This window comes from Oculina patagonica, chromosome 4 (genome assembly GCF_052425735.1).
Source record: "Oculina patagonica isolate OP01 chromosome 4, crgOcupat, whole genome shotgun sequence".
In the NCBI taxonomy this organism is placed as follows: domain Eukaryota; kingdom Metazoa; phylum Cnidaria; class Anthozoa; order Scleractinia; family Oculinidae; genus Oculina; species Oculina patagonica.
The window spans coordinates 49,518,458-49,544,908 of NC_135761.1; the positions used below are offsets into that span (position 1 = coordinate 49,518,458).

At 38.4% G+C, this 26,451-nt stretch overlaps 2 protein-coding genes across 2 annotated transcripts; one reads left to right on the forward strand and one right to left on the reverse strand.

The window, feature by feature from the left end:
- On the forward strand, positions 1-26,265 carry LOC144650403 (uncharacterized). The gene is made up of 21 exons (XM_078510070.1): positions 1-187; positions 1,884-1,992; positions 3,706-3,772; positions 4,431-4,520; positions 5,692-5,754; positions 7,063-7,134; positions 7,249-7,365; positions 7,770-7,850; positions 9,063-9,218; positions 9,895-9,975; positions 10,399-10,469; positions 11,265-11,376; positions 12,057-12,282; positions 13,021-13,112; positions 15,365-15,536; positions 17,328-17,362; positions 18,244-18,302; positions 22,372-22,423; positions 22,840-22,887; positions 23,741-23,827; positions 24,502-26,265. The coding sequence occupies exons 1-21, from the start codon at positions 85-87 to the stop codon at positions 24,616-24,618; spliced, it is 2,010 nt and encodes a 669-aa protein (XP_078366196.1). The 5' UTR covers positions 1-84; the 3' UTR covers positions 24,619-26,265.
- On the reverse strand, positions 16,308-17,321 carry LOC144650406 (uncharacterized). Its single transcript, XM_078510072.1, has one exon. The coding sequence runs from the start codon at positions 17,019-17,021 to the stop codon at positions 16,308-16,310; it is 714 nt and encodes a 237-aa protein (XP_078366198.1). The 5' UTR covers positions 17,022-17,321.
- Positions 26,266-26,451: the final 186 nt, after the last annotated feature.

Below are 26,451 nucleotides of genomic sequence, written 5' to 3' on the forward strand. Positions count from 1 at the left end.
AGCAAGTGAGCAATGTTTATGGAACGACGTGAGTGTGAAATTTATTAACTTGTTGGATTCGCTTGGTCTAGTACAAAACAAATCATGTCCACGATTCGCGAAGGGCACTTAAGGGACATTCCACATCCGACTCTAAATGAAGTTCTTAAATCTAATACATACAGTGCCATCAAACTTCTCAAAACAGGTAAAGTGTGCATTTGAATACGTGCTTGCATGTAAAACGTTAACAGATATTTGCTGCTAAAAATATCTTGCTGATTTGCTGCTGCAGTTGGATGTCTTAGAGTCGATCTATTACGTTATAGCCTTGTTTGAAATTTACTTAACACATCCGTGATCTCAGTAAAAATAATAACTACGTGAACTGCAAGCTGCCATAAAAGATACGAAGTGTTAGGAAATTAACGATATTTTAAATGCTTTCATGGAAAAATACATGTATTTGGCTTCTGAACTTACCAAATGTATGCATATGTTATTCTAATCGAGGGATACGTGAATCACTTTTTCTGCGATCGTGTCTGCAAGCTAGTCTGTTTAAATTAAGGAAGAAACAAGCAGTAACTACTGTAAACTACGAACATTTTTTTGTTCATTCATGCAAGTATAAAAGGTGTATATGCTTATATTGATAGGCTAACTTTCCAGGCTATTATAACTAAATACCTCAGCCTATATCAGACTGTGTGTAAACTATTGTGTTGAGATTATCGCCCTCGAAAAGGAAAGCTCTTTGTTTGTAACAGAATATTTTCTTTTTTTAAAAGATGAAAGAATCAGTAATTTTTTATTTGCTTTCATGATATTTTCTATACATGTATAAGTTGTTGAATAAATACGGTAATAGAAATTTTAATTTACATGTAGAATTATACACATAGCAACTAATTTAAATACAGGGATTTATTATGGATTTATTATTTGATTTGTGCAAAATCCATAATTTTCATGTGCATGGAACTCTGTTTTCTCAAATTAAGTTTGGAATAATTATGCTGGATGGACTTATAATTTAATCCTCACCCATTTTCAATTTTTGTGGCTCTCATCCTTGGGTACACATAAACTGACAGCCACGTGTAATTCAATATATACTTTATTTTTAAGCCTTCCAAATAAGAGAACATGCCAAGTTTATCTTACAGACAGTATATAATATTTTAATTAAAGTATACTGGCAGTTTTGCAAAATATGCTGGCAAAGGACTGCAGTTTTTAACTGATAAGCCAATAGATTTAATTACCTGGGAAGTTTTACTACATGTACAGGAAAAGGTAAATTTAAACTAAAAGTACATTGCTGGTACATGTGCATGTCTTTCTTTTTTATTATTCGCATAGATTTATGCTTGGTAACTAAGGCAACTATTATCTAAAAATTAATATATCATGATTGATGCATTTGGCATTTGCCATTTTTTAAAACAACAAGAAAAAATATTTCACTGTGAAAGTAATATTTAGTTTCTGAAAAACAATTACTGGTATAAGTAATGTTATGATGGCAAATATAAACCACCTGCAGAACTACAGTTGAATGCTGATTACCGACATTTGTAAGGGAACCATATTAGGTTGGAATTATGGGGGGTTTAACCTGGAGGGGAATAAAAAAGATTCGAGTTACTGAGGGTTCGAGTTATCAATATTCAACTGTACAGTACACTCTCTTGAAGTGGACACCTGTATAAGACAGACACCTTGGGTTAGTCCCCTCCCTGCTATTTTTGTATTGGTCCTATCAATATAACATGGTGGCTGTATAATTCAGAGGTTATCATGTACATGTATGGGATTTATATGGCCCTCATCATTGTTTCATGATCAACTTTTAATAATTAAAAATTTAATTTATGTTGTGTTTTTTCCTTTGATTTTAGTTGGCGAATTTGCCCACAAAGTGGCCGCTCTCAAAGAGCAGTTAGGAAACCAGTTGCTGTCTGTTGTGGAATCATTTAGAAAAAAGAACTCCGAAATGAAGAAGGACAGGTGTGGGAATAATAATAATAATAATAATAATAATAATAAATAATTATAATACAAATAATAATAATAAAAATAAATTAATTAATTAATAATAATAAATAATAAAAATAATACATTGTAATAATAATGATAATAATAATAATTAAGAAATAGAAAACATGTTCCGTGTTTCTATCGAGTTATAGAAACACGAGTGGAAGTTTGGGAGAACGAGAAATGCTGTGGGAACACCAGTCGATAGACGAGTGTTTCCACAGCTTTTTCGAGTTCTCCAAAACTTTCACGAGTGTTTCTATAACTCGATAGAAACACGGAAAACATGTTTTCTATTTCTTTTAGAAAACAGCACAAAGTAAATAACGCACATCAAAGTAATATTTAGCGCTTTATTTAACATCAAAACGTAGTTTCTCTTCACCTCGCGGTTTTACGTCATGAACATAATCAGCCAATCATAGTAAGGGAGTCGATGAACAGAAATAAATCAACTGTTCAACATTTGATTCAAGGCTAAAATTCACCTGTTTTTTGGCCAAACAAACAAAGAAAACAGGCCCCAAGGTTAACGAAATTATGAGAAATAACTAAGCCGATGGTTTAACTGAAGTCCAACACTGGAAGGAGTCAATAATTGTGGCTTTATTTCGCTTCATCGAACTAACCGAATGGTTTGACGACCGATGCTGTCGATCGAGCGTCTCGAACCTTGGAGGTGAAAGTGCATTATTTTTCTGTTAAAAGAAGTTTAACTCGGCATTCTGAACGAATATCTTGTCCTGTTGAGGAGCTGTGAATAGTTCTGAAGTGCTGCAAAGCCTAGAATGGAGTGAAGTTGTGCCAATTCATATACTTCTTTGAAAGGTCAGCCGCTTCGATAATTTCTTTCACAGACTATTTTTGAATGTGTAGCGGGCTCTGTAAACATCTTACTCGCTTGTTTTCAAGTGTGCAAATATTTGTTTAGTCTTAACCTGGTTTTTGTCAGCTGTGACATTAAAATTTGGCACAATTCTTAGTTGTTATTTTTGCATTGCTTATTTCAGCGCCGTGAATATTGATTGCCGTGTCTACGACAACTGTCTGTGTCTCCATCGAGTTATAGAAACACAATTTTTAACCAATCAGCGCACGTATTTACTTTGTGCTATTTTCTAATAAATAATAATAACAATAATAATTATTAACTAATACAAATAATATAAATAATTGATAAATAATAATAAATAATTAAAATAATTTAATAATTAAATTCAGTTATGTTTTTAAATTCCCATACATTTGACTATCTCGCGAACTGCCTCAACTCACCGAAGGCCTGAAATGTAAATCTGCAGAGAAAAATTAATACAGACAAATGTATGGGAAATTAAAAACGTAACTGAATGCTTTCTAGCCCAGCTACATACTTCAGACTTGGTGAATAAAAACTTTTGCCTAGTATCTTAACTGTACAATTCATAAGTTGTCCAGAATTCAATTTATGTAAAATATATTATTTTGCCGTTGGATTACCATACAACACTGTAATTTCTACCCGCTTTGCCTACTCGTCAAGATGGCATCGAAAACCGTAATAAGGCCTATTATGCAGGGCATGTAAATGCAAAAGCCTTTGCTGATCCTAGTGGCTCAGCACCTCAGATTACTTGAATGGGTTCCTTTAGCTCACAAAGTGGGTTTCTAAAATAACCTTTATTTAATTTTTTTTTTTTTCAGATCTGCTTTAAGCAGTGCTTTCAGTTGCTGGGAAACCCTGCTTGGAGAATATGAAAAACAAGCACAGGTTATAAAACATTTTAATTGAGTACATGTAACAATTGAGCAGTACATGTACATGTAACAATCTGCCTGCAAAGCAAGGTTTTTCAAATACCCTGATGACTGGCAGAAATCGCTCTCTAGTCATTTTAGTTAAGTTAGGTAGATAGATGTTTCATTTTATTTATTTTTATACTGTACTATAAATACCTGCCAACTTTTTCTGGGTCAAAGGTGTGAGTTTTAAATCCTGAGAGTGCCAGGATTTCCAAAGACGATACGACTATTTCTGAAGTATTCCAAAGATGTCCGAAGTTGTCTGAAGGCGTTCCGAACATATCCTGATATCCCAGTGCGTGGACTATTTTGCTTTGCAATGGTTTTTTTGTCAAAACTCTGAGATTTCTGGAAAGGTAGATCATCAATTACTCATTTTACATGGAGGTTTCATTTCTCACATTGCTTTGAGTTTACATAATTATTTTTGGAAAGTGTGTCGGTTATGGTTGTAAAAACTCACATTTTTCAACTAGGCGTGAGAAATTGGTTCATAAGCATGAGTTGGCCTGAGATTGAAGTTTTTAACTCGCAGGCGTGAGACTCACGCCTAAGGCGTGAGAGTTGGCAGGTATACATGTACCGGTATGCTGATCTTATTGTATCTTATCTTCAACCTTCTACAGGACATGTTGAAGATATCATCCAGTCTTGTGAGACAGATCAATACTGCAGCCTTTGAGGAGGTCATCAAGAGAAAGGCCACCACAAAGAAGGTACAATATGTAACCTTTAATTAACTACAAGTACAGTTAACGTTGAAACCTGATAACTCGAACCTTCAAGGAAAATTGAGTTAGCGGGAGTTCGAGTTATTGAGGGTAAAATAAGTGAAAAATGACTTGGAGGGGAATCACAAATGGTTCGAGTTACATGTAGCGGGAGGTTCGAGTTATTGAGGGTTCAAGTTATCGAGATTCAACTGTACTTAAGGACCAACTGCATGGCGAATTTCAGCCCCATTCCGAGCTAAGATTTTACATGTAGCTTGGCTTCCAGAAAAATGACTTAATAAAAAGACATTATTTTGAGATAATGAACGTGAAGAAATTCATAGTCTAGTCAAACAAGCTGAAAAACATCATTTAATCAAATTCAAATTACAGCTGGGCTGAGAAGAATTTGCTTGAAGATGCACCGAGATGGTGTTTTCCACAAAACAATATGGCTGCCATGAGAGGTTTTCAGTTTTAACCTGGGCTGGGCCCCGTAGCTATAGCTAGTTCTTCCTTATCTGTCCCCTACTTTGTATATTCAACATGTGAATAGTCTACATTCATTTTCCCAAGCAGATCTTGAAAAAGGTGTCTCCTAGTCAAAGAGAGGGGCCTGAAGGGGTAAATTGGGAACTACGATTTGGGCAAATTTTTACTGGAAAAATGGGATTTGGGTCACTGGGACTGAAAATCATCAACAAATAAACAGTAGAACTGGGACTGGGATATGGAAATGGGAAATGGGATTCACAGTTACATGTTGTACATGTATACCCCCTTTCAGGACCCTCCAATTGAGAGGTTTTGTTTATGGTTGCACATGCAAAGAAATAAAAAATTCTGTCATATTGCGCAGGGGGTCTAGACCAATCAGGTATGAAATAGCATCTTTTAGGGGTCAAAAAAGCTTGAGACATGCCTGTAGAAATAACATTTTAGTAAATCTGCATCTTCACATGAGAAGAGCTGAACAGCTTTGACTATCATTATCATCATCATCATCATCATCATCATCCTTTTGACACTTCCTGGTGGTGCATAAAGCCGTACGTCAATTCCTTTCACCTTGCACTATCCTTCCGCCTCCTTCCACGAGCCAAAACCAAGTCTCCTTCTTTCATCTTGCAGGGTCCTACCCCAAGTAGTTTGACTACAGTAATTTTTTTTTCAGATATTTTCATTTAGAGATAGTGGCGAAAATCAAATTGACAAGGCAGATGAGGTTTTACAAAAGGTGTGTTTACATGTTGGTTTCAACCAGATTTTTATTATAATCGTTATTAATTTTATTAAATATTAAATATTAATTATAATTAATAAGTTCTACCATTGAGGAAGTTGTGTGGCAGTTGGTCAGTTGCATGTACATGACTGAACAGACAGTACTGTACTTAAAAGTTTCAATGTGTGGTCACAGATAAATTTATTAACATTCGGCGGAACTAAACTGTAAGTGGCAGTGACAGAGAATGCAAATAGTTTGTTATTAATATGAAAGCATGTGAGCTGTTATGGTGTTAATTGACTCTATTGTTGGAAGGTATATAAGGTTTTATGGTTGTAATGTATACGTATTCATCTCAGCTCTCGAACTTTTCAATTTTTTATTTCCACACGTTGTTATCTTTTTACTTTACCATGACAACCCAACAAGGTTTGTGCGCCTGCATTTGGTTGGGGAGTACATTCCCATTTTTCCCACTGGGTTTTTGGGTTTTTGTACCAGGCGGTGCACAGGTTTGTAGTCCCAGTAGTGTTTCAGGTTTATATGTTTCAACAATGTACTTGATGATGACGGCAATAAATACTCAGGCTCGTAGTTCCAGCTGCACATCCACCTTGTTGTTAGTTGTGAATATATATATATAGGAACATCCGCTACTACCCAACAAAGGCCAAACTTTTAAAGGAAATTAAAGTATGAGGTTTAACTGGAACTTTAAGAGAAGGTTCATACCAAAAACCATCAGTGGGAAAGGTATTAATATTTATTTTTCTGGAGCAGCACAATAAAAATTGAGAGAAAGTGGCCAAATGGTTAGCACACTGAACTCTGGATCGAGCAGTCCAGTTTTCAGCCCTGGCCAGGGTCACTGCGTTGTGTTCTTCTTATAATTTTGTATAAGTGGGTACTGCTGAATTAAATGCCCAGTGGGAGGGGAGGGGAGGGTGGTAACCCTGCGATAGACTAACATCCTATCCAGGGGAAAGAAGAAATAATCCTGGTTGCTTCATGCTACAGAAACCGAGATAGGCTCTGGCCTGAAACCTGTACAGTAGACCACTTGCCTCAAAACAAACTTTACCTTTACCCTTCAATAAAAAAACAATGCTCATGGCCTTACTGTGGCAATAATTTCAAGCACTGCGTCTACATGTAAATTAGACTCCTCCTTTTAGCAAAAAGAATTAAATTTAATGCAGATTTCAGAAAGACATGTTGTATGGTGCATGCCAGTTTACATGTACTTTAAGGTACTCAGAGATGCATTTAATATTGTGAGTCATTACTAACTTTGTCTTGTTTTTCTTTTTAATTTAGTGCCATAAAGAATATTCAGATGCTTGTACTAAACTAGCAAAATTACAAAGTACAGGAGCAGAAGCTGCAAAGGTAATTGTATTTTCTTCTTGGCTGTTGTCAAAATGATTAATTTTCTCTTTTCTTTGTTAACACATCATTCAGAGACTCAGACTGCTGGTTAATTATTATTACCTTTATTTTCAGCTAGAACATGTTCAGACACTGTGTCACAATACGCACAATGCCTACGTACTTCAGCTAAATTCTGTCAATAACATGAATGGCGTGTTCTACTCTTCAACACTTCCGCAGATGTTAAATGTAAGTTCAGGTACATGTAGAGAAATTTCCCTGGCTAGTAAGTCTGCCTATTCATCTGCCCTTCCTTCTGTCTCTCGTTCCGTCTGTCTGTCTGTCTTTCAGTCGGTTGGTCAGTTGGTCAGTCGGTTGGTCGGTTGGTCCATTAAAAAACAGTTAGTCTGCATGCCAGCCAGTTGTTTAGTATAGTTCCAGTAGTTCAGTCAGTCAGTTGCTCATTACATTCAGTGTGTCATTCAGCTGACAAAGGGATATTTACTTGTTAGTTTGTGGGTGGGTGGGTTGTTCGTCATTTGATCAATTTATTTCAAGTGCATGTACAGTTAAAGACAGAAATATTTTTTAATCTGTACCGTAACTGTGCACTGATGAGTTGTTCTCTCCATGTTTCTGTTTTTTTCACACAGGACCTTCAGGATGTTCAAGAGGATGTTTCTGAGTCCTTGAGAGTCGCCTTCAGTGACTGTTCCCAGATTGAAAAAGAAAATGTAATGACTTAATTATAAGAAGTGTAAACTAACATGCATTTCACGTACATGTAACATCAAAGTAGATAAAGAAATCTTCAATCTCCTCTAAAACAACATCAATTGAAGTGATTTTCTTGGCAACCATCAAAGAAAAAACGATCCACAACTTGTAAAATGGTGCAGGAATTTGCAACCAACAAGGACTAATCAGAGTTCTTTATTCCAATTGCTAATAAATTCGAAATTCACTGCGATGATCATTTATCACCTTTAAGGACTTCCCTGTGTTATACAACCCTTGATTTCCAAACAGAAATTCACTTTGTCATTAATCCAACCAACATGTGATATACTTAACACCAACACAATACGTAATGTCCATACAAAACTAGTTTAAGTGTACACAAAAGAGACAGTCCACACAAAACAAGAGGTCCACACAAGACTGAACCTCCTCACCAAACTCATCTTCAACACAAAACTCTATATCCATACAAAACTGGACGTCTGCTCAATACTGAATGTCCACCCAAAACAACCACGGTCCACCACACAAAACTAAATGTCTATTCAAAACTGAATGTCCATACCAAATTCAACATCTGCAAAAAAACTTGTCGTCCATGCAAAACTGCATGTCCACACCAAAATCCCTTCACGCAAACTGATATCTACACAAAACTAAAAGTTCACACAAAAAAACTTGTCTGTACAAAACAGAACTCCACACAAATCTGATGTATACACAAACCTGAATGTTCAAACATACAATTAATGTGAGGGGACACCTCCCAATACAAGTTAGATCTTATCGCACCTCCCCAGCCAACGAGGATTAAATTATAAGGACATCAATGAGATGCTTCATAATGGCATTATTCCCTTGGTATCCCCTTGGGCACCTCCTGTGGTGCTAGTGAAGAAATCTGACAGCACCATGCGCTTTTGTGTGGACTACAGAAAGATAAATGAGATAACTAGGAAAGATAGCCACCCTCCACCTAGGATTTCTGAGGCTTTGCATGCCTTGGGAGGTGCAAGTTATTTTATACTGCAACTCAACATCCACACCAAACTCAATGTCCGCACAAAAATAGATGTCCACACCAAACTGAACATTCGTGTGCACAAAACTTAACTGTTATTACTAAAGCACTGTCATTATTCATTTTTCTATCAACAGATTTTTATTATTTTTTTCACTGTTTTTGCCAATTGTTCCATTGCCAGATAGTGGAGAGTGTGCAGAGATTGGAGAGCATACAAGGCATGTTTCAGCTCATGAATACCAAGGAAGACATATCAACGTTCGTTCAAGCTAACAATCCAGGCGCCTTCACTCCACCAGCCAAGAGTTTTCACAAACCAGAGGAGAGCCAGTCACTGGTGAGGAACACAACTTGTAATGTGGATTTGTCATGCAGTTTTAAATAATAAAAAAAGTATTATTGTAACGCTACAATTATAACTGAGCGTCAGACCGATGGAAAGGGCACATCCTTGATACCAGAAAAAATGTCTGCTCGGAAAAGGTGGCCATGAATTGAAGGTTGTGAGGATGGACCAGAAAAAGTGGCCAGTTATTGGTTAAAATGCAGAGTTTGTATGCAGCTAGCCTGAAATGCAGGCATTTTTGATGAGTGAGTGTTGGATAATTTTGTTCGTCTATTTGGCCAAGCTTAGAGTTACTAATGTAGAGGGTGGAGACAGGGTTAAAATTAATAAGTAAATTAATGAGATGCTTGATAATGATGTCATCATTCCCTCGGTATCTCCTTGGACAGCTCCTGTGGTGCAAGTGAAGAAATCTGAATGCACTATGCGCTTTTGTGTGGACTACTGAAAGATAAATGAGATCTAACTCGGAAAGATACCTACCCTCTACCTAGGATTTCTGAGGGTGGAGATAGGGATTAAATTAATAAAGATAAGGATCAGGATAATTAAAATTAAAACTTTTTTCTCCGTGCGAATCATATGTTAACCGACTGCAAAACATTTACATCAATTGTAGTTCAGTGTTCTCTAAAATAATCAAGTATTCTTTGATATTTCCTTGTAGAGTGTAGTAGACAACAAGCTTTATTTGGTGGATGCGACAGAACCTGTTTTAAAGAGAAAGTATATCGCTCTCGAGAAAAAGGTACATTTTACAATTTAGTTTCTTAATTAATCAGGATACATGTATAAGTTATTTTCAGAATCTGAATAGTTAAATGGATGGGGCTGAGGGGAGGGGAGGGTGAGGTGAATTTTCCACCTAAGAGAAGTGTCTACTTAAAGAGGCGGGAGGGGTTCCAGCTAGAAAGGGTGTCCACTTTGAAAAGTGTCTAGTCTAGAGTCTGTCCACCTAAAAGGTGGTCACTAAGGGGAGAATAGAATGTAGTAATCGCAATTTCTTGAAAGATCGCGATGTATTTGTAAGACCTGTTTGCATGTGGCATATACATGTATCTTCGTCAGTTACAAAGGGTATTTGAAAACCTCGTTTGAATTTATAACAACCTAGAGAAGCATGCTTTATTAACTATGATTTAAAATCCATGTTTTTTTCATCACCCTACAGTTACGAAACTTTGATACATCGATTAAGAAGGATCAGGAAGCAGTGAAATCTCTTAAACAATTACAAGAAAGGTAGGAATTGAATAGAATGCACTTGTGGATGAGCTCCCCTCGTCATGTTTTAGAAGAACAAAATATGGACTGTTAAGCCCTGGCTAAACGGTAAGGCAAGTGGACGCAAGTAGTCGCAACTTCAACTTGCGTGGCCCAAGTTTAGTCGCAAGTGCACGCAAGTTTGCAAAAAGTCATTAAAAATGCTACGAGGTGCAATTCAGTATTTGAAATGAAATGCAAAAAATGCGTTGTTTTGCGATGGGTGGCCAAACGGTGAAAAAATTGCGTTAACTTAAGTGCAAATTTTATCTCTACCAAAGTGAACGCAAGTCAACGCATTTAGTGCACGCAAGTCCTGGCCAAACGGAGACGCAAGTGGACGCAAGGTTTAAACTTGCGTCTACTAGCATTGCCGTTTGGTCAGGGCTTTTCATTGTCTCCATGCATGATGCGTTTACATTTTACAAAACCTATCTTTGAAAAACCTATCTTTGACAGAACGTTTCAAGGTGGAAGCTGCGCGTCCATTGTCAAAATTAGAGTTAAAACCTTCATAACAGCACTGCATGAAAGTACAGCTCTATACCTCTCATTTGAATGGTCACACACTAGGGTTTCATCCAGAAACTTAAAAGTTAGAACCACCTTTTACAGCATAATAAACAGTACCACATAAAACTAGGGTTCATCCACAGACTAAGAAGTTAGAGCCACCTTGTGCAGCATGATAAACAGAACCACACGGAAGCGAGTACAGCTTCACAGGGAAATGTCTTTCAATTAATCGCTACCATTAATTTTATTTTTTTCAAGCTATTCACAAAACCCGTCATATGGCAATGCCACAGAGGTTGAGGAGGATCTGTTAAAGCAAAAGAATGAACTGAGAGTTAAAGAGTGGCTCTGCTCTGTTGCTAAGGAACAGGTAGGCTTGACAATGGGTTTGTGTATTGGTTGGCATCCATCGATCAACTTTGGACTAGCGTCGTGTGAGCTGTGTTGTTGATCGTCCTTTTCTGATGCTGTAGAGGACAACCCTGGATTTCTGCTGCAGCCGTCACATATGAAGTCACGCCTGTTGTGGGCCTGGGTGGTCCTGTTGATGACTGGCTTGTCTCCTGACACTTATTGCATCATTTTTATCTCGGTTGTCAGCCTCCCCTCTTTTCAGTCTTTGTGACGCTTGCTGCTTCCACAGGGTTCTGTTGGTTGCAAAGGCTCACTGTTACTCGGTGTTGAAGCTGCATCCTTTTATGTCGCGCTTGCATGTGTCCTTGATGGGGCAGCCTGTACAACTATAGCCAGTAGGGAGCTCGCCGTAGAGTTGATCCTTGGGGATGCTCCCACCACGTGAATGTGGCCCAGCCAGGGTGGACGGAGTTAATCTGGGAGTGTGAACATGGATGGGAGAACGCCGTTGTTTGCATGTGTATTTGTTAAAAACGCGACAATGTAGCCAAGATCGCAGCACACTAACCTTTCGGCTACCACACTCCTTACATGTATGTTGCAAGGCGGATCACAATATTAATACAAATCGTGAAGCAAAACTCTCCTGCCTGCTGTTACGTGTAACTGATTATACTCGTCTTGTTTTCCTTGTAGACTAAACTTTTCACAGCAGACGTTCTTAACAGACTTCAAGTCACGGAAGATGATTTTCAAGATGAATCCATTAGTGATGATGAGAGTGTCACAGAAAAAATGGACAAAAGACAAAGCGTCGTCAGCACAAAGGGAAAGAAAATAAGGAAAGCTGGACAACATCAGTTTGAGGAGCACACATTTAAGAAACCAAAATTTTGTTACTACTGCAAGGGACTCATAAAAGGTAAACCTACTACTTTCAGTAATTGCTATGTTTTTGCAGGTTGCAATTGATTTTCAACAAAGTTAAAGGGACTATGTCACGGGGATTTCGCAGTTTTTTGGTCTTAACTGTTCTGAGATAAGTGGTTGGCAACTTTACCTATGAAAAACATTGTCTTTGAACATTTAACGGAAGATATAGCATTTATTTGCAGATAGAAATCAAGCTACGGCTATGAATATCGATATTTCGAAGACGCGCAGAAGCAACTTGAAAATGTTAGCCTAACTATTTCAAATTGCAATCCATTTCCATCCAAGCCATCCGCAGTCAAAGATGCTCGTTAACAGTTTCAGCTCTAATAAAGCAATTTTTAATTAAAATAGACTATTATTTTAAGGTTTCCTGCGACGCAAATATAAATTTTGGCTATTCAAAATTCTGGTTAAATCCGTGACACGGTCCGTTTAAAGTCACACCACACTGGCCCATACTGCTGAGGCTTATCATGGCTTTTAGAATCGCAAAATGCGTAATGTAACGTGACAGATTCCCATAATCTCATGTTCTCGCGTTACATTTTTAGCGCTGCCAAAGAACTTAAATTGGAACAGTTAGCTATCTTCCAGTAAAACAGTTTCTGGAGTAAAATCTTTTGTAAATGGCAGTGATCAGTCCACCAACTGTACAAATCGAGTGTAAATTGTGTTGTTGCGTTGCTCTTTCGTCTCTTATTTACTTCTGTCCTTTTCTTGACAGGATTTGTTCGACAGGGCCAACGTTGTAAGGCTTGTAAAATGAGTGTCCATCACAAATGTCGTGACAATGTACCTTACTGCCCGGGTGATAGGGTAAGTTGTACTAGCTTGCGAACAGATTCCCTGGTGGGGTTTAGAGGGAAAAGAAAGAAAGAATATCTCGTTGGGGAGCTCCCTTGGAAAACGCGCTTTTTTCCGGTTCGTTTCGCTTGCCGATTTTCTTCGCCCTCTACCCAACAAAATGCCTATTTACAAGAGAGTGTTAAGCGGCGCTTATTAAATTATTTTCGGTAAAGGTGCGGCGCTTATTAGAGTAGTGGCACTTATGGATCATTTACGGCGAAAGAACAGTTTTAAGTTAAAGGGATATGGTCAGCGTTCTTACCGCGCTGACATGGACACTAGTTTTCATGTTTTGAAAAAGTCCACGGTGGACTTTTTCAAAATCAGCCTTCAGAAATATGCTTCAATCTTGTCAGTGTTTTACTAAATGGGAAAATTTAGAAGAAAAAAAACACTGAGAAGATTGAAGCAGATTTCTGAAGGTTCTCTACGCGTATTTCTGATTTCGGGTTAACTTGGACTTTTTTCAAAACGTGAAAACTAGTGTCCAGGTCAGCGCGGTCTGAACGCTGACCATTTCCCTTTAAGTGTCGTAAAATTAAAGCCAAAGTAATAAGTCTGACCAATCACAAGGGACACTAACAATTTAGTTAATCAATCAAAACTCGAAGTAATTGCATAAAGTTGTCACGAAGCGCACGAAAACGTAGTAAACTAATAATAATAATATAATAATAATAATAATAATAATAATAATAATAATAATAATTTAATTAACAATAATAAAAACTTTATTAACCAATTTCTAAAAGAATTACAATGATTTGACTATTCGAATAAGAACTTTATATATAAACATATTATTTACATAATAATAAAAAACAGTGTCTTTAAAAATGTAGAAAAATAGTAAAAGCGACTTCGAGAGCAATAATAAAAGAAGAACTATATATTAAAAAAAAATATTCGATCTAAATTGCAGTACGAGAATTCTCTACTTGAAAGTCCATATCATAAATGCAGGGGCGGATCCAGGATTTTTCCAAGGGGGGTGGCTATTTGCCAATATTTTTGTTTACTATCTTGTTTAAGCCCTAGGTTTTTTTTATGGCGGTAGGGGTAAGGGGTATCAGGCTTTTAAACAGGATTTTGAAAGTGGGAGTCCAAATTAGTTCGGGCCTGAGACCCATATTTCATGGGGCCGTAGGCTCCTTCCCCCTAGGGGGGGTCTGGGGGCATGCCCCCTCAGAAAATTTTGAGAATTTGAAGCCTCTTAGACATGATTTCCGCGATTTTGAGCAGCTTTAAACATCTTTCAATTAAGTAATTAACAAAGAAATTTGAAGTTGAAAAGCCACAAGCTTTCACGAAGGAATGCGTTGTTTTGCTCACCCACGTGCGAGGAAAATATTAGCTCTTGGCAAAGTGGCATGGGGGCATTTTGGTAAGAGAGAATCGAAATCGCTTCGATGGGAAGAAAACGGTAAGAAAACTCACTAAAAGATTAATATGGAGAAGAAAATCATGCCAGCAAGGCTAAAACAACTCTTGAAAGCTTAAAGGAATGTATTTTTTTTTAAGTTATACCACATGTAAGTTCGTAAAACAGGCTGTCGACAATCTCCTGTTACTTTGAACGGCCGCCTGGCTAAGGAAGGTGGATGTTAACAAATATGTCAAATTTACTTTAGATAAAAATATTAACACTTTCTTCACCTTACCCAGTGTCATTGTCCTTATTTTCTATTTTAATGTGTTTATTTTCATTTTTCTGGGGATCAAGGGGGGTGGCTAGCCACCCAATCCACCTCCCCTGGATCCGCCCCTGAAATGTCAATGTTCCTGTTTCTCTTTACAGTTCTATAATAATAATAATAATAATAATAATAATAATAATAATAATAATAATAATAATAATAATAATAATAATAATAATAATAATAATCATTTGTATAGCGCCCTTTCCATACGTCCAAACTCACAATGGTTTTGGTTTTACTTCAGATTGGCTGAGAAAGTGGCGCGAGATTTTTGAGCCAATCAATAAGCGAAGTAAAAGTAAAAGCAAACTATTTTTGACACTCGATTGAAAACCACTCTAGTCAAGCGAGGTGTCTTGCCCAAGAACAAAATGCACTCTAGTCAAGCAAGATGTCTACAAGAACAAAATGGCTAGGGAATAAACCCGGACACACGATCCAAAATCTAAGGCGTTAACCATTAGGCCCCAGTATATGCCTGCATAAAGTATTGTAACTAGAATGTTGTTGTATCTCTTACAGTCCACAAAGGGTCAGTCACTCCGCATACAGCGTACTCAAGAGGACGACTCAGATGGCCCAGTGTACAGTGATGTGGAGGACTCTCCCACCCCACCCCCTCACAGGAGAGCACTGGGTCCCTCAGCATCGCTACCTGTGACTTCGGCTTATAGAACAGACCACGACGTTTATGGTACGGAAGAAACGGCAACAACTGTTTCTTATTAAAATACGTGTTCATTCAAAAGTTTATGACACACACAAAATATCCAGTCATGTGTACCTCATGCTTGGTCAATAAGCCATATATCTACCAAGAACTCCGTTATTGTTATTTATTCTTCTTTGCCTGCCTCCCTGTTATTAGCACTGCTGAAGTTGTAAACCATCATCATCATTTTAAAATATTGCTGTTTCCGTTAGTGAGAGTTGCTCAGTCATTTTGCATCAGACAGTACATTGTAGCTCATTCTGTCCCCAAAAGTCGGTCCAGAGTGAATAGTTTTCTGTCTAAAAGCTGATCATTCTCGAAGTAGCATTTGCCTCCATAGCTCAAGCGTGGCCTAGTAGTTTGAGCACTGGACCGGGCACTTGTAATCCGGAGGTCCTGGGTTAAAATCTTCCTCCCTGCCACTGGATGGAATTATTGTTCTTGGTTGTCCCGAATTCAACTCGTCCGCAATTTTTAATTAGCCAACTGGTCTGCCTCCTGCCAACTGGGATTTTAAACAAGTTTCTGTTATATTTACAATATTTGTTTCGGACGTTTCGGAGTCGTCATGACTCCATTATCAAGTTAACAAAAAATGAAAAGAATAAACTGTCAGAAAAAGTTTGCTTAAGATTAACATGATAAAATATGCAATGTCACGGAAATAGTTTGGCTCGGATTGAGTCTGATTGGACATTTAGAGATGGTGACAATTCTCTGATTACTAGCATTTCATGCACTAAACAATCAAACTTATTCTTGCACTTCTTGATGACAAAACTGTTTGTCAAGGTCATTTGGGACAATACAGTGTTTGTCTCTATAATGCTTGCCAATAGATGATGTTTTGTTCTTGTGCTCGTCCACGCGCTGATGTAAATGCCTCTGTGTATATCCTACATAACTTGCATCACACAAGTCGCATTGAAATCTGTCTACAACACACTGCTGGTTTACAATAGGTGGTTTTTTCTCTTGTACTTTAAGCTTTTGTTCGATTTTGTTGCTAACAAAAACTGGTTGAATGACTGTGCGCGTTTTCTGGCTTAGGTCGTTGAGTTGTTTCCGTACAAAATCTGCAGAATCCTGATCTTTGAAGGGTAGTACTATTCGAACTGTTGGACTCTCGCCAGTGGCTGGTATTGGTTGCCCATCTTCGGTCTTTGAACTAACAAAACAACGGACGGTGGTATTGATGAGCTGTTCCGGATATTTCAGCCGGGAGAACAGTGCTTTCAATCGGTCACATTCTTCGGAAAAATATGCCCAACACGATGATAAGCGATATGCACGATCAAGCATGGTTTTCAGGAGCCCTCTTTTATATCGAATATCGACATGGCTCTGGTAGTGGAGCAAAAGACCTGTGTTCGTAGGTTTTATGTAAACCTTGGTCTCGATGTTAGGGGCTCTGTTCAGCAGTTGCATACCAAGAAAGGGAAGCACTCGGTCTTTCTCTGTTTCCATGGTGAAATTTACTGATGGATGGAAGGGGAGGGGAGGAGACTAAAGGCAGGCAAATGACTGACAGTTCAGGCTATTTTAAGCAGTAGTCTTACAGCAAGGCGCTTAAAAGTGTGACCACCTTTAATTAATTCACATTCTTTCGTGCAACCACCATCCAATCAGAAACCAAGGACAGGTTCCAGTTGACTTCTGATTGGATTAAATCTGCACGGAAGAATGTGAATAAATTAAAGGTGGTCACACTTTTGGGCGCCTTGCTGTAATTAATTTCTGATTTTACAATTATTTTGAATTTGTGGTGTTTAGATGCCGTAGAGGAGATGATTCCGTCATCAGGAATGGTAAGAACGTTAAATAGAACACGTGTTCAGACCTGATCCTATCCGTGTTTACTTGACAGCTGTGGTGTAGCACGATAGTCATTACCACATAAATTAAAAAAAAAAACATTTTCCGTGTTTCTATCAAATTTTAGTAGAAACTCATTTGTGTTCTATTGGAAATCCACGAATCTGATTGGTTCTCCCACTGTTTTCTGTTTAAACAATAGAGTGTTTCTGTCGAGGAACTATCGGTCTCATAGTTGCCCCGCGAAAATTTGATGTTCTTAAAACAAATATTAGCCCGAGAAGCGAAGCTTCGATTTCCAAGGGGCAACTATCAGACCGATAGTTCCGAGACAGAAACACTCTATTGTTTTTATTGTTCACCACTAAATTTTCTTCCGCGCTCCCAGTCAAAAACGAGCATCGTAAATTATTTTTTTACTTTTAGGATAAAAAACTCAGTTGAAAGCCGAAATTTAACAAACGAAACAAAACCAGGCAAGAAACCGACTAAATGCAGTGAATTTAGTTGGGTTGTTTTGTCTGCAGGCCTTGCAAAAAATTTCACGGGCGGGCACTATCCATCCGGACATTTTTCTCGGACCGGCACTATGCTTCTCAGTAATGTAACCGGTGGTCTTAACCAATCAGCTCGGGAATTACATCGAAAAATTAGATTCGTAGTTCCATTAAAGTATATCTCTACAAGGATGGCTTAGATAAAAGGTGATTTCTATAGCCTTTCTGAAACAATGCAAAACTTTAAGAATTTCGTATGATTCGAAAACCTCTCAGTACTAGGCACGCAAAGCATAACGGCCGACAGAAAGTCTTAAAAGTGCCCACAATTAGCTGAAAATTCGTTCGTTTTTAATGACATTTCTCTGTTCTTTCAGAAGTGTTGTGTGGCTCTTTACGATTTTGATGGCGAAAATGATGGAGATCTTAAACTAAGGTGAGAACATGCCCCTTTGATTTGTTTGTTTACCCCCAAATTACAGTGCATGTAGGGTAGGAAACTCTGAAATCACAAGGTGTAATTGATTAATTCACGATCTCTTTTATGCGGGGTCCATGTTGAACAAAACCTTTCACAGACGTGCATTGAATGATTTGCGGCGTGCCAACCAGTTCTGCTCATCAATTTTCACAAGTTTAATTTTCATGTTCCTTGAAAGACTTGCAAAAATGAATGCCCTCAGAATACAAAAGCATTAGCTAGCCAAAGGTGGTGGCTTAATGGCTAGCGCGCTGGACTCCGGATCGAGTGGTCCAAGTTCGAGCCATGGCCGGGGGTCATTGTGTTGTGATCTTGGGTAAGACTCTTTAATCTCACAGTACCTCTCCTCAGCCACTTATTTAAAGTGTAAAACATTTGAAGATGAATTTTTCAACAATGACAAGAGCATGGGACGGGAATCGAACCCATGGCCTCCCAGATACCGGTTGGGCGCTCTAACCAACTGAGCTACGAGAGACTCGTGGTGAGCTGGGTCAGTTACTACAATCCAAGACAAAAGTCCTGGGACACTTAACCACTTCGACGAAAAATTGACATTGTATTGACCTCCCCCTCCCCACCCCCAATTCAATGTTGGTTTCTATCCATCATACCGTGGGACAATATCTCAACATTGTTTTGGGGGGAAAGGGGGGCTCGGAAAATTAAACAATACGTTCTTAATGCAAAGGGAATGGTCAATGAGCACTATTTCTTTAAGTGTCCCAAGGATTTTTGTCTAGGATTGTCTTTGCGTCCGAAAGAAGGTTGCATAGGTTTAAAATATGTTTGTTCTAGCAGTTATTTGCACAAATGTTTGTGAACAGTTACAGCACGTAACAAGAAAGCTCTATTTGGAGTTCTTTTCGAGCCACAAAGTGTAGCTGATGGAATCCGTTCCTTGGGAGAAATTGACTGTTTTTTCTGTTGCTTTCTTTTGTGAGTCTTTGAGCGCCCAAATACAAGCTTTGCGAACTCTTTTCAGTATAACATGGTACACCAATGTCAGGGATCGTTATTGATTTCCATCTTTATTATTCTTTGCCAAGAAACAGCGCCTAAGTGTTCAAAACCATCATATTTCCTCTCAGAACTGTAAGTACCCTGAACAGTGCTCGACCGGAAACGCAACAGTACTCGCATTATTCTTTGGGCTAAAATATTTAGAACGTGCTCATTTTGATTGGGTTTTCATCTCAGCATATCAAGAATAGTGTATTCAATGCCATGACGTTCGATAGTTGTAACTGGTTCTTCGTTTAATCACTGTTTTAACAGTACTCACTCGTAAACCAAGAGTAGAATAATTAGCATATATTATTTATCTCAACGCTTGTTCACCGAGTACTGTGAGAAATTGAGCAAAACGTTTAGCATCGTTTATGAATACTTCATAAAGGGTTCCTATTTGAATATTCAATCGGTTTACCTGCGTTTCACGCATATATTTCTGAGCTAGGGCATAAAAAAGCGGAAAACAGTGGCGAGTACTGTTGTGAGAAATGTTAGCGTATCTCATTATCTCATTACAACAGAACAGTGGCACTTATCTTCGTGTCAAATTTCAGCTGAACAGACATGTTCAATTATTAACAGCCAAAAGAATGGTTTCTTTTCAATGACCAAAAAGAGATTTGCCTGTTTGAGAAGAAAAATCGCTGTAGAAACCCTGTCAAGTTTGTTTTGTTGCGATAAGATATCGTTTTGGGGGCTTTCCGACATAGTCCTCATGTCTGGTAAGGCGATATATTTATCCCTATTGACTCGAATCTGTTCAAAAAGTGATGAGTTAATCGATTTTGTCACAAAACACTCTCCTCTTTATACAAAGATACAGTTAGAGCGACCACAAATCCAAATAAGCCCTGTTTCTCTGGCCTTTTTTTTAATAATTCACCCACCCCTCCCCCCTTATTTTCTGATGTCACGTGTCACGTCTTTTATGCCGTGGACCTAAATTTGCATTAAAACCGTTGATATTTCATTGAAATAATACATGTGCAATCGCGTTACAGCCCAAAATAGCGAGTTCAGTACCGAGCTCACAAATACAATCCAAGACAAAAGTCCTGGGACACTTAACCACTTCGACGAAAAATTGACATTGTATTGACCTCCCCCTCCCCACCCCCAATTCAATGTTGGTTTCTATCCATCATACCGTGGGACAATATCTCAACATTGTTTTGGGGGGAAAGGGGGGCTCGGAAAATTAAACAATGCGTTCTTAATGCAAAGGGAATGGTCAATGAGCACTATTTCTTTAAGTGTCCCAAGGATTTTTGTCTAGGATTGTCTTTGCGTCCGAAAGAAGGTTGCATAGGTTTAAAATATGTTTGTTCTAGCAGTTATTTGCACAAATGTTTGTGAACAGTTACAGCACGTAACAAGAAAGCTCTATTTGGAGTTCTTTTCGAGCCACAAAGTGTAGCTGATGGAATCCGTTCCTTGGGAGAAATTGACTGTTTTTTCTGTTGCTTTCTTTTGTGAGTCTTTGAGCGCCCAAATACAAGCTTTGCGAACTCTTTTCAGTATAACATGGTACACCAATGTCAGGGATCGTTATTGATTTCCATCTTTATTATTCTTTGCCAAGAAACAGCGCCTAAGTGTTCAAAACCATCATATTTCCTCTCAGAACTGTAAGTACCCTGAACAGTGCTCGACCGGAAACGCAACAGTACTCGCATTATTCTTTGGGCTAAAATATTTAGAACGTGCTCATTTTGATTGGGTTTTCATCTCAGCATATCAAGAATAGTGTATTCAATGCCATGACGTTCGATAGTTGTAACTGGTTCTTCGTTTAATCACTGTTTTAACAGTACTCACTCGTAAACCAAGAGTAGAATAATTAGCATATATTATTTATCTCAACGCTTGTTCACCGAGTACTGTGAGAAATTGAGCAAAACGTTTAGCATCGTTTATGAATACTTCATAAAGGGTTCCTATTTGAATATTCAATCGGTTTACCTGCGTTTCACGCATATATTTCTGAGCTAGGGCATAAAAAAGCGGAAAACAGTGGCGAGTACTGTTGTGAGAAATGTTAGCGTATCTCATTATCTCATTACAACAGAACAGTGGCACTTATCTTCGTGTCAAATTTCAGCTGAACAGACATGTTCAATTATTAACAGCCAAAAGAATGGTTTCTTTTCAATGACCAAAAAGAGATTTGCCTGTTTGAGAAGAAAAATCGCTGTAGAAACCCTGTCAAGTTTGTTTTGTTGCGATAAGATATCGTTTTGGGGGCTTTCCGACATAGTCCTCATGTCTGGTAAGGCGATATATTTATCCCTATTGACTCGAATCTGTTCAAAAAGTGATGAGTTAATCGATTTTGTCACAAAACACTCTCCTCTTTATACAAAGATACAGTTAGAGCGACCACAAATCCAAATAAGCCCTGTTTCTCTGGCCTTTTTTTTAATAATTCACCCACCCCTCCCCCCTTATTTTCTGATGTCACGTGTCACGTCTTTTATGCCGTGGACCTAAATTTGCATTAAAACCGTTGATATTTCATTGAAATAATACATGTGCAATCGCGTTACAGCCCAAAATAGCGAGTTCAGTACCGAGCTCACAAATACAATCCAAGACAAAAGTCCTGGGACACTTAACCACTTCGACGAAAAATTGACATTGTATTGACCTCCCCCTCCCCACCCCCAATTCAATGTTGGTTTCTATCCATCATACCGTGGGACAATATCTCAACATTGTTTTGGGAGGAAAGGGGGGCTCGGAAAATTAAACAATGCGTTCTTAATGCAAAGGGAATGGTCAATGAGCACTATTTCTTTAAGTGTCCCAAGGATTTTTGTCTAGGATTGTAGGTTGATATGTGACACGCGTCCTGCATACTGCTGGGCTTCGATTCCCGTCGGGGACTCAGAATTGTTCTTTGTCCCATGCATGTGTCATTGTTGAAAAAATTCATCTTCACTATTTATCACCGAGGTTAAAATGTACCACCTTTATTATTTACTGTAAAACATTTGATGTTGTGTTGCAGTGCTGGGGATAAAGTTCAAGTTATCAACAGCGCAGATGAAAACTGGTGGGAAGTAAGTTTTGATGTTTCTTTCTCATTGTATGTCCAAAACAGTCCGTCATATAAGAGTCATAGAGTGACGCATACTTTACATATAAATAAACGTCTCTTATTTTCCGCCCCGAGCTAGGCCCAAACCCTCACCACATACATTTATACATATATACCTTATATGTACAGCTTCCATAGAAAATTATACGCCTTTCACATACTTACATGCACAGTAGAAATACTTAGTACGTGAATCAGCCATGAGATGAGTCTGCTCGAGATGTTTTGAAAGACCCTTCTGAATACCAATACCCCTTTAAGACAGAGCGCTCTCTGTAATTCGTGTCATCAGTGTGAATTTTAATCTCTCGGGCTATCATAAAGCATTGTTTCATCGTTGTAAGATTTAATAAACTAACACAGTTTTGTATTACTCAGGGAACAAGTAAAGGTCAAACTGGATTCTTTCCAGCTTCGTATGTACAGGTATGTTAGACAAGACATTGGAGAAATGACGTCCAATTCTACTTATTAACATTTGTTTGTCTGTCTCTCTGTTTGCTGTCTTTCTGTATGTATGTTTGTCTGACTGTCTGCCTGCCGATCTGTCTGTCTGTCTGTCCGCCCGTCCCCCAGTCTTTGTCTTGTAGCTGATGAGTCAAAGGTCAAATTTGACTTGTAATTTTTTACAGTCAAATTCCACCTATAAAGAATGATTATCTGATTTAAATTTTGACAGATATGTCCAGGATTGAACGCTAATGAGATGCACGTTCCTCATGACAGGCATCACAAAGTGTCCTCATTATTAAAAGTTCACCAAAACACACTAAAATCTGTCAAATATGAAGTAATATGGAAATGTCAAATAACACAATCGAACATGAAGTACTCTTTAAACAAAACTTACGTTCAATCCTGGACATAAGTGAATTTTGAATGTTCAACTAAGTAATGGAAATCATTCCACCGTAACCTCTAGAACGCTTTTACTATTATTCGCACAGTATGTGAATTAAAAGGATCGTGTAATGCAATTGTAGTTCGTGCTGTTTTTGAAACAGAGAAACGTCCAAAACCAGCACGGATGGTATTAAATCAATTGTGCTTCATTTTTCTAAAGAATTCAATCAATGGTTCGTAAATTTTGTGTAGTGCAATTTACTGCATGTGCTTTTCTTATCGGGAGGCCCGGATCGATCGGTTCCGGAGTCATTATTTTGTGTTCAAAACAAGACACTTGACTATCATACTGCGATTAGACTACAGCGTGCTAAGGAACTTTGGTCAACACCAAAGCATCCGCTAACGTATTTGCTATTCTGTGACGTGGTTGCAGGTCATTTCGCCTGATGACGTCATTCTTCGTTGTCTGTTCGATTTCTCGGGTCAAGAAGGAGACGAGCTGACGATTCAAGCAAATCAGGTCAGCGGCTTTCTGTGTTATAACGGGGCATAGTGCAATGATTAAAGAAACAGGGCCACGCATTATAAGGCAAGGCTCAAAATGTTAAAAAAGACTCCACTCCATTTGAGGAACAAATATCTCTCATCGCGGGCTTTTTTAATCGCTCGCGACTCCGCGAGGGAGACGTCAGAAGCGCACGGAAAATCTACGAATCAAAAACAGTCTCACTTCTTCGTTATCAGCTAATATGGAATGTCATATCTCTCCTGGGGGTAGAAGTAGGGTGATTGATGAAGCCATTGATGGGAGTTGTGGTTTGTAATTGTAGAGTCCTGGAGCAAAAGGAGAAAGAAACCTCGAACACCAAAGGGGAACACAAAAGCAAGTAAATGAGGAAGCGTTCTCAAGTTGAATTCTCGGAAAAAAGATTTTCCGAGTACCCCCAACGGGAGTCGAACCCATGACCTTCCGAGTACCCCCAACGGGAGTTGGGGGTACTCGGAAAATCTTTTTTCCGAGAATTCAACTTGAGAACGCTTCCTCATTTACTTCACTTTATCCAAGTTGCCATTTCACTTTACATTTAAACACAAAAGCAGTTGCGCTTTTAAAAAACATGGCTTTACATTGACTGGAAATACAATTAGTAAAAAATCTCACTCATAATGCTTTTTTCCGCCTTGGTTTTTCAGATTGTCGTTCAGGTCAGAGACGAAGGCAATGGTTGGATCGTGGGTAGAACGGGCTCTGTCGAGGGGGCCTTCCCAGCGTCATACGTTGAAAAACTTAGTAATAATGGCCCAGATTAGTTAGAAATATCTTAAAATTTAATGGGCGTTGGTGTGATCGTATTAGGGCTTTTAAAATAAGACACATAGATATCTTAAGAAGATAGAACGAGCCTTGGTTTATTTGTCCCCTTTTGTGTTGTGTTAGTCTGCAATACAGGCGTATTTTAGCGAGTGAGCGCATTTTATTTAGACGAGCGCCATCTTGGATTCGAACTCCGGAGGGGCTTGGGGAGATAGCAGAAAAGCGGCTTAGGGAGTAAGCGTGAGGCTGAATGAATGTTCTTTCTCCTCCCGCTCCCCGCCCCCTCTCTGGTCTCGTTCTTTCATCTTCACCCTCGAACAATATACCCGAACAATATTATCCAACGTTCACCCATCAAAAACGCCTGCATAGCAGCGATGCCTTTACACATAAAGTCATTATTGCGATGGGCAAAATTTCCTTCAAATTAAGAATAAAAGAAGAAGCATAAAATAACCAGGATTATTAACGCTGTCAAAGATTTAGACAGTGCGAACGATGAACTTGAGAAATTAAGGCTCAATGTTTTACCCAAACACCATCCGTGACAAAACTTTTTCAAAGCAAAATAATTTCATATGTTAACACTTAAAGAAGAGCATGTATCCGATATGTAAAATTTAATGAAAACGTGAATCCAGATCACCGGTCGTTATGTCACGCTATGTAGGGTATCCCCACCCATACCCCAACCCCCCTCCCCCCCCCCCCAAAAAAAAATGCACAAAGTTATCCTGCGGGCAGCCTACACTCGCACGTTTACAGTATTCGCAGATATGATCTTGTTTGCAGGCTAAAACAAAGCAATCTAGTATATAGTATCAACATCTCTTATTCTGGCATCGTGAACCTCAAAATCAAATTCAAACTGGCACTTTTCCATTTAATTCAAGTTAATTCAGTTTGCCCGCAAACGATTATTATCCAAAGAAACATTCCGCGGATAAATTTGAAAACGCATCTTGTTTACTCCGGATAGGCCAAACGTCCACGCTAAAACGGCGTTTTACGGAGCTTTTCAAAACGGTCTCCAAAGTGAGAAATTAAAAAAGGCCAGCTAGGTAGTGAAGTGTGGACGGCGAAAACGGAACTTTTCGAAAACGCTGACGTCAATGGTCATGTCATCTCTGTCAAAAACAAAAGGTTTAATTAGCATTACAATAGCTCTGCTCTGCAACGTGCGACGTAGCTTATCGTTTTCAAATTTATCCGGATTAGTATGGACGGGTTTTCAAATTTAAACGGATCAGTACAGTGTGGACGGGGCATTAGTTTCCTCACTGGTCGTGGACTGCCATTAATTCAGTTTTCTTAGCTATTTGAAATATTTATTACAACGGCTTAAATAAAACTTAAAGTATTTCTTCAAGGTAAACAAAATACCCTCAAATAATTGAAAAGTCTCGGAATATTAGTTTGCGAGCTGTAAAAAAAAATAAAATAAGATTAAGAATATATTTTAATAAGCCGTAAAAAAGAATATGGATAGTTAATGTTGCATTCGACAAAGAAAGATTTTTCATTCAGGTATTGTTACCATTTGTAAATTTAGCGGGTTTTCCTGTCCGATGCCTCATGCAAAACCAGAATTGCATTTACCTATTTTAAATTTTAATCAATAAAGCAAGGTTTAAAATTGTGAAGTATTTTTATCAAGGTGTTTATTGCGTTTCAAGTGTGCAGTGTAACCTGAACTGTCAGATTTCATTAAAACCATCAGATGTTACCGTTGCTATAGTGTCACAACTCGTTACGTAGGGAACTTTACGGCATTTACTGGGAAGGGAGGCGCTATCCCTGGGATTTTTCGATGTACCATATTTTCTCGA

What these genes read in the sequence shown, in the direction of transcription:
- LOC144650403 (XM_078510070.1), top strand. Translation starts at nt 85, where the DNA reads ATGTCCACGATTCGCGAAGGGCACTTAAGGGACATTCCACATCCGACT. An exon ending in CAGATGAGGTTTTACAAAAG is followed by an intron (nt 5,755 to 7,062) that starts GTGTGTTTACAT and finishes TTTTTAATTTAG; the next exon opens with TGCCATAAAGAATATTCAGA. An exon ending in CCCAGATTGAAAAAGAAAAT is followed by an intron (nt 7,851 to 9,062) that starts GTAATGACTTAA and finishes TTCCATTGCCAG; the next exon opens with ATAGTGGAGAGTGTGCAGAG.
- LOC144650406 (XM_078510072.1), bottom strand. Translation starts at nt 17,021, where the DNA reads ATGGAAACAGAGAAAGACCGAGTGCTTCCCTTTCTTGGTATGCAACTG.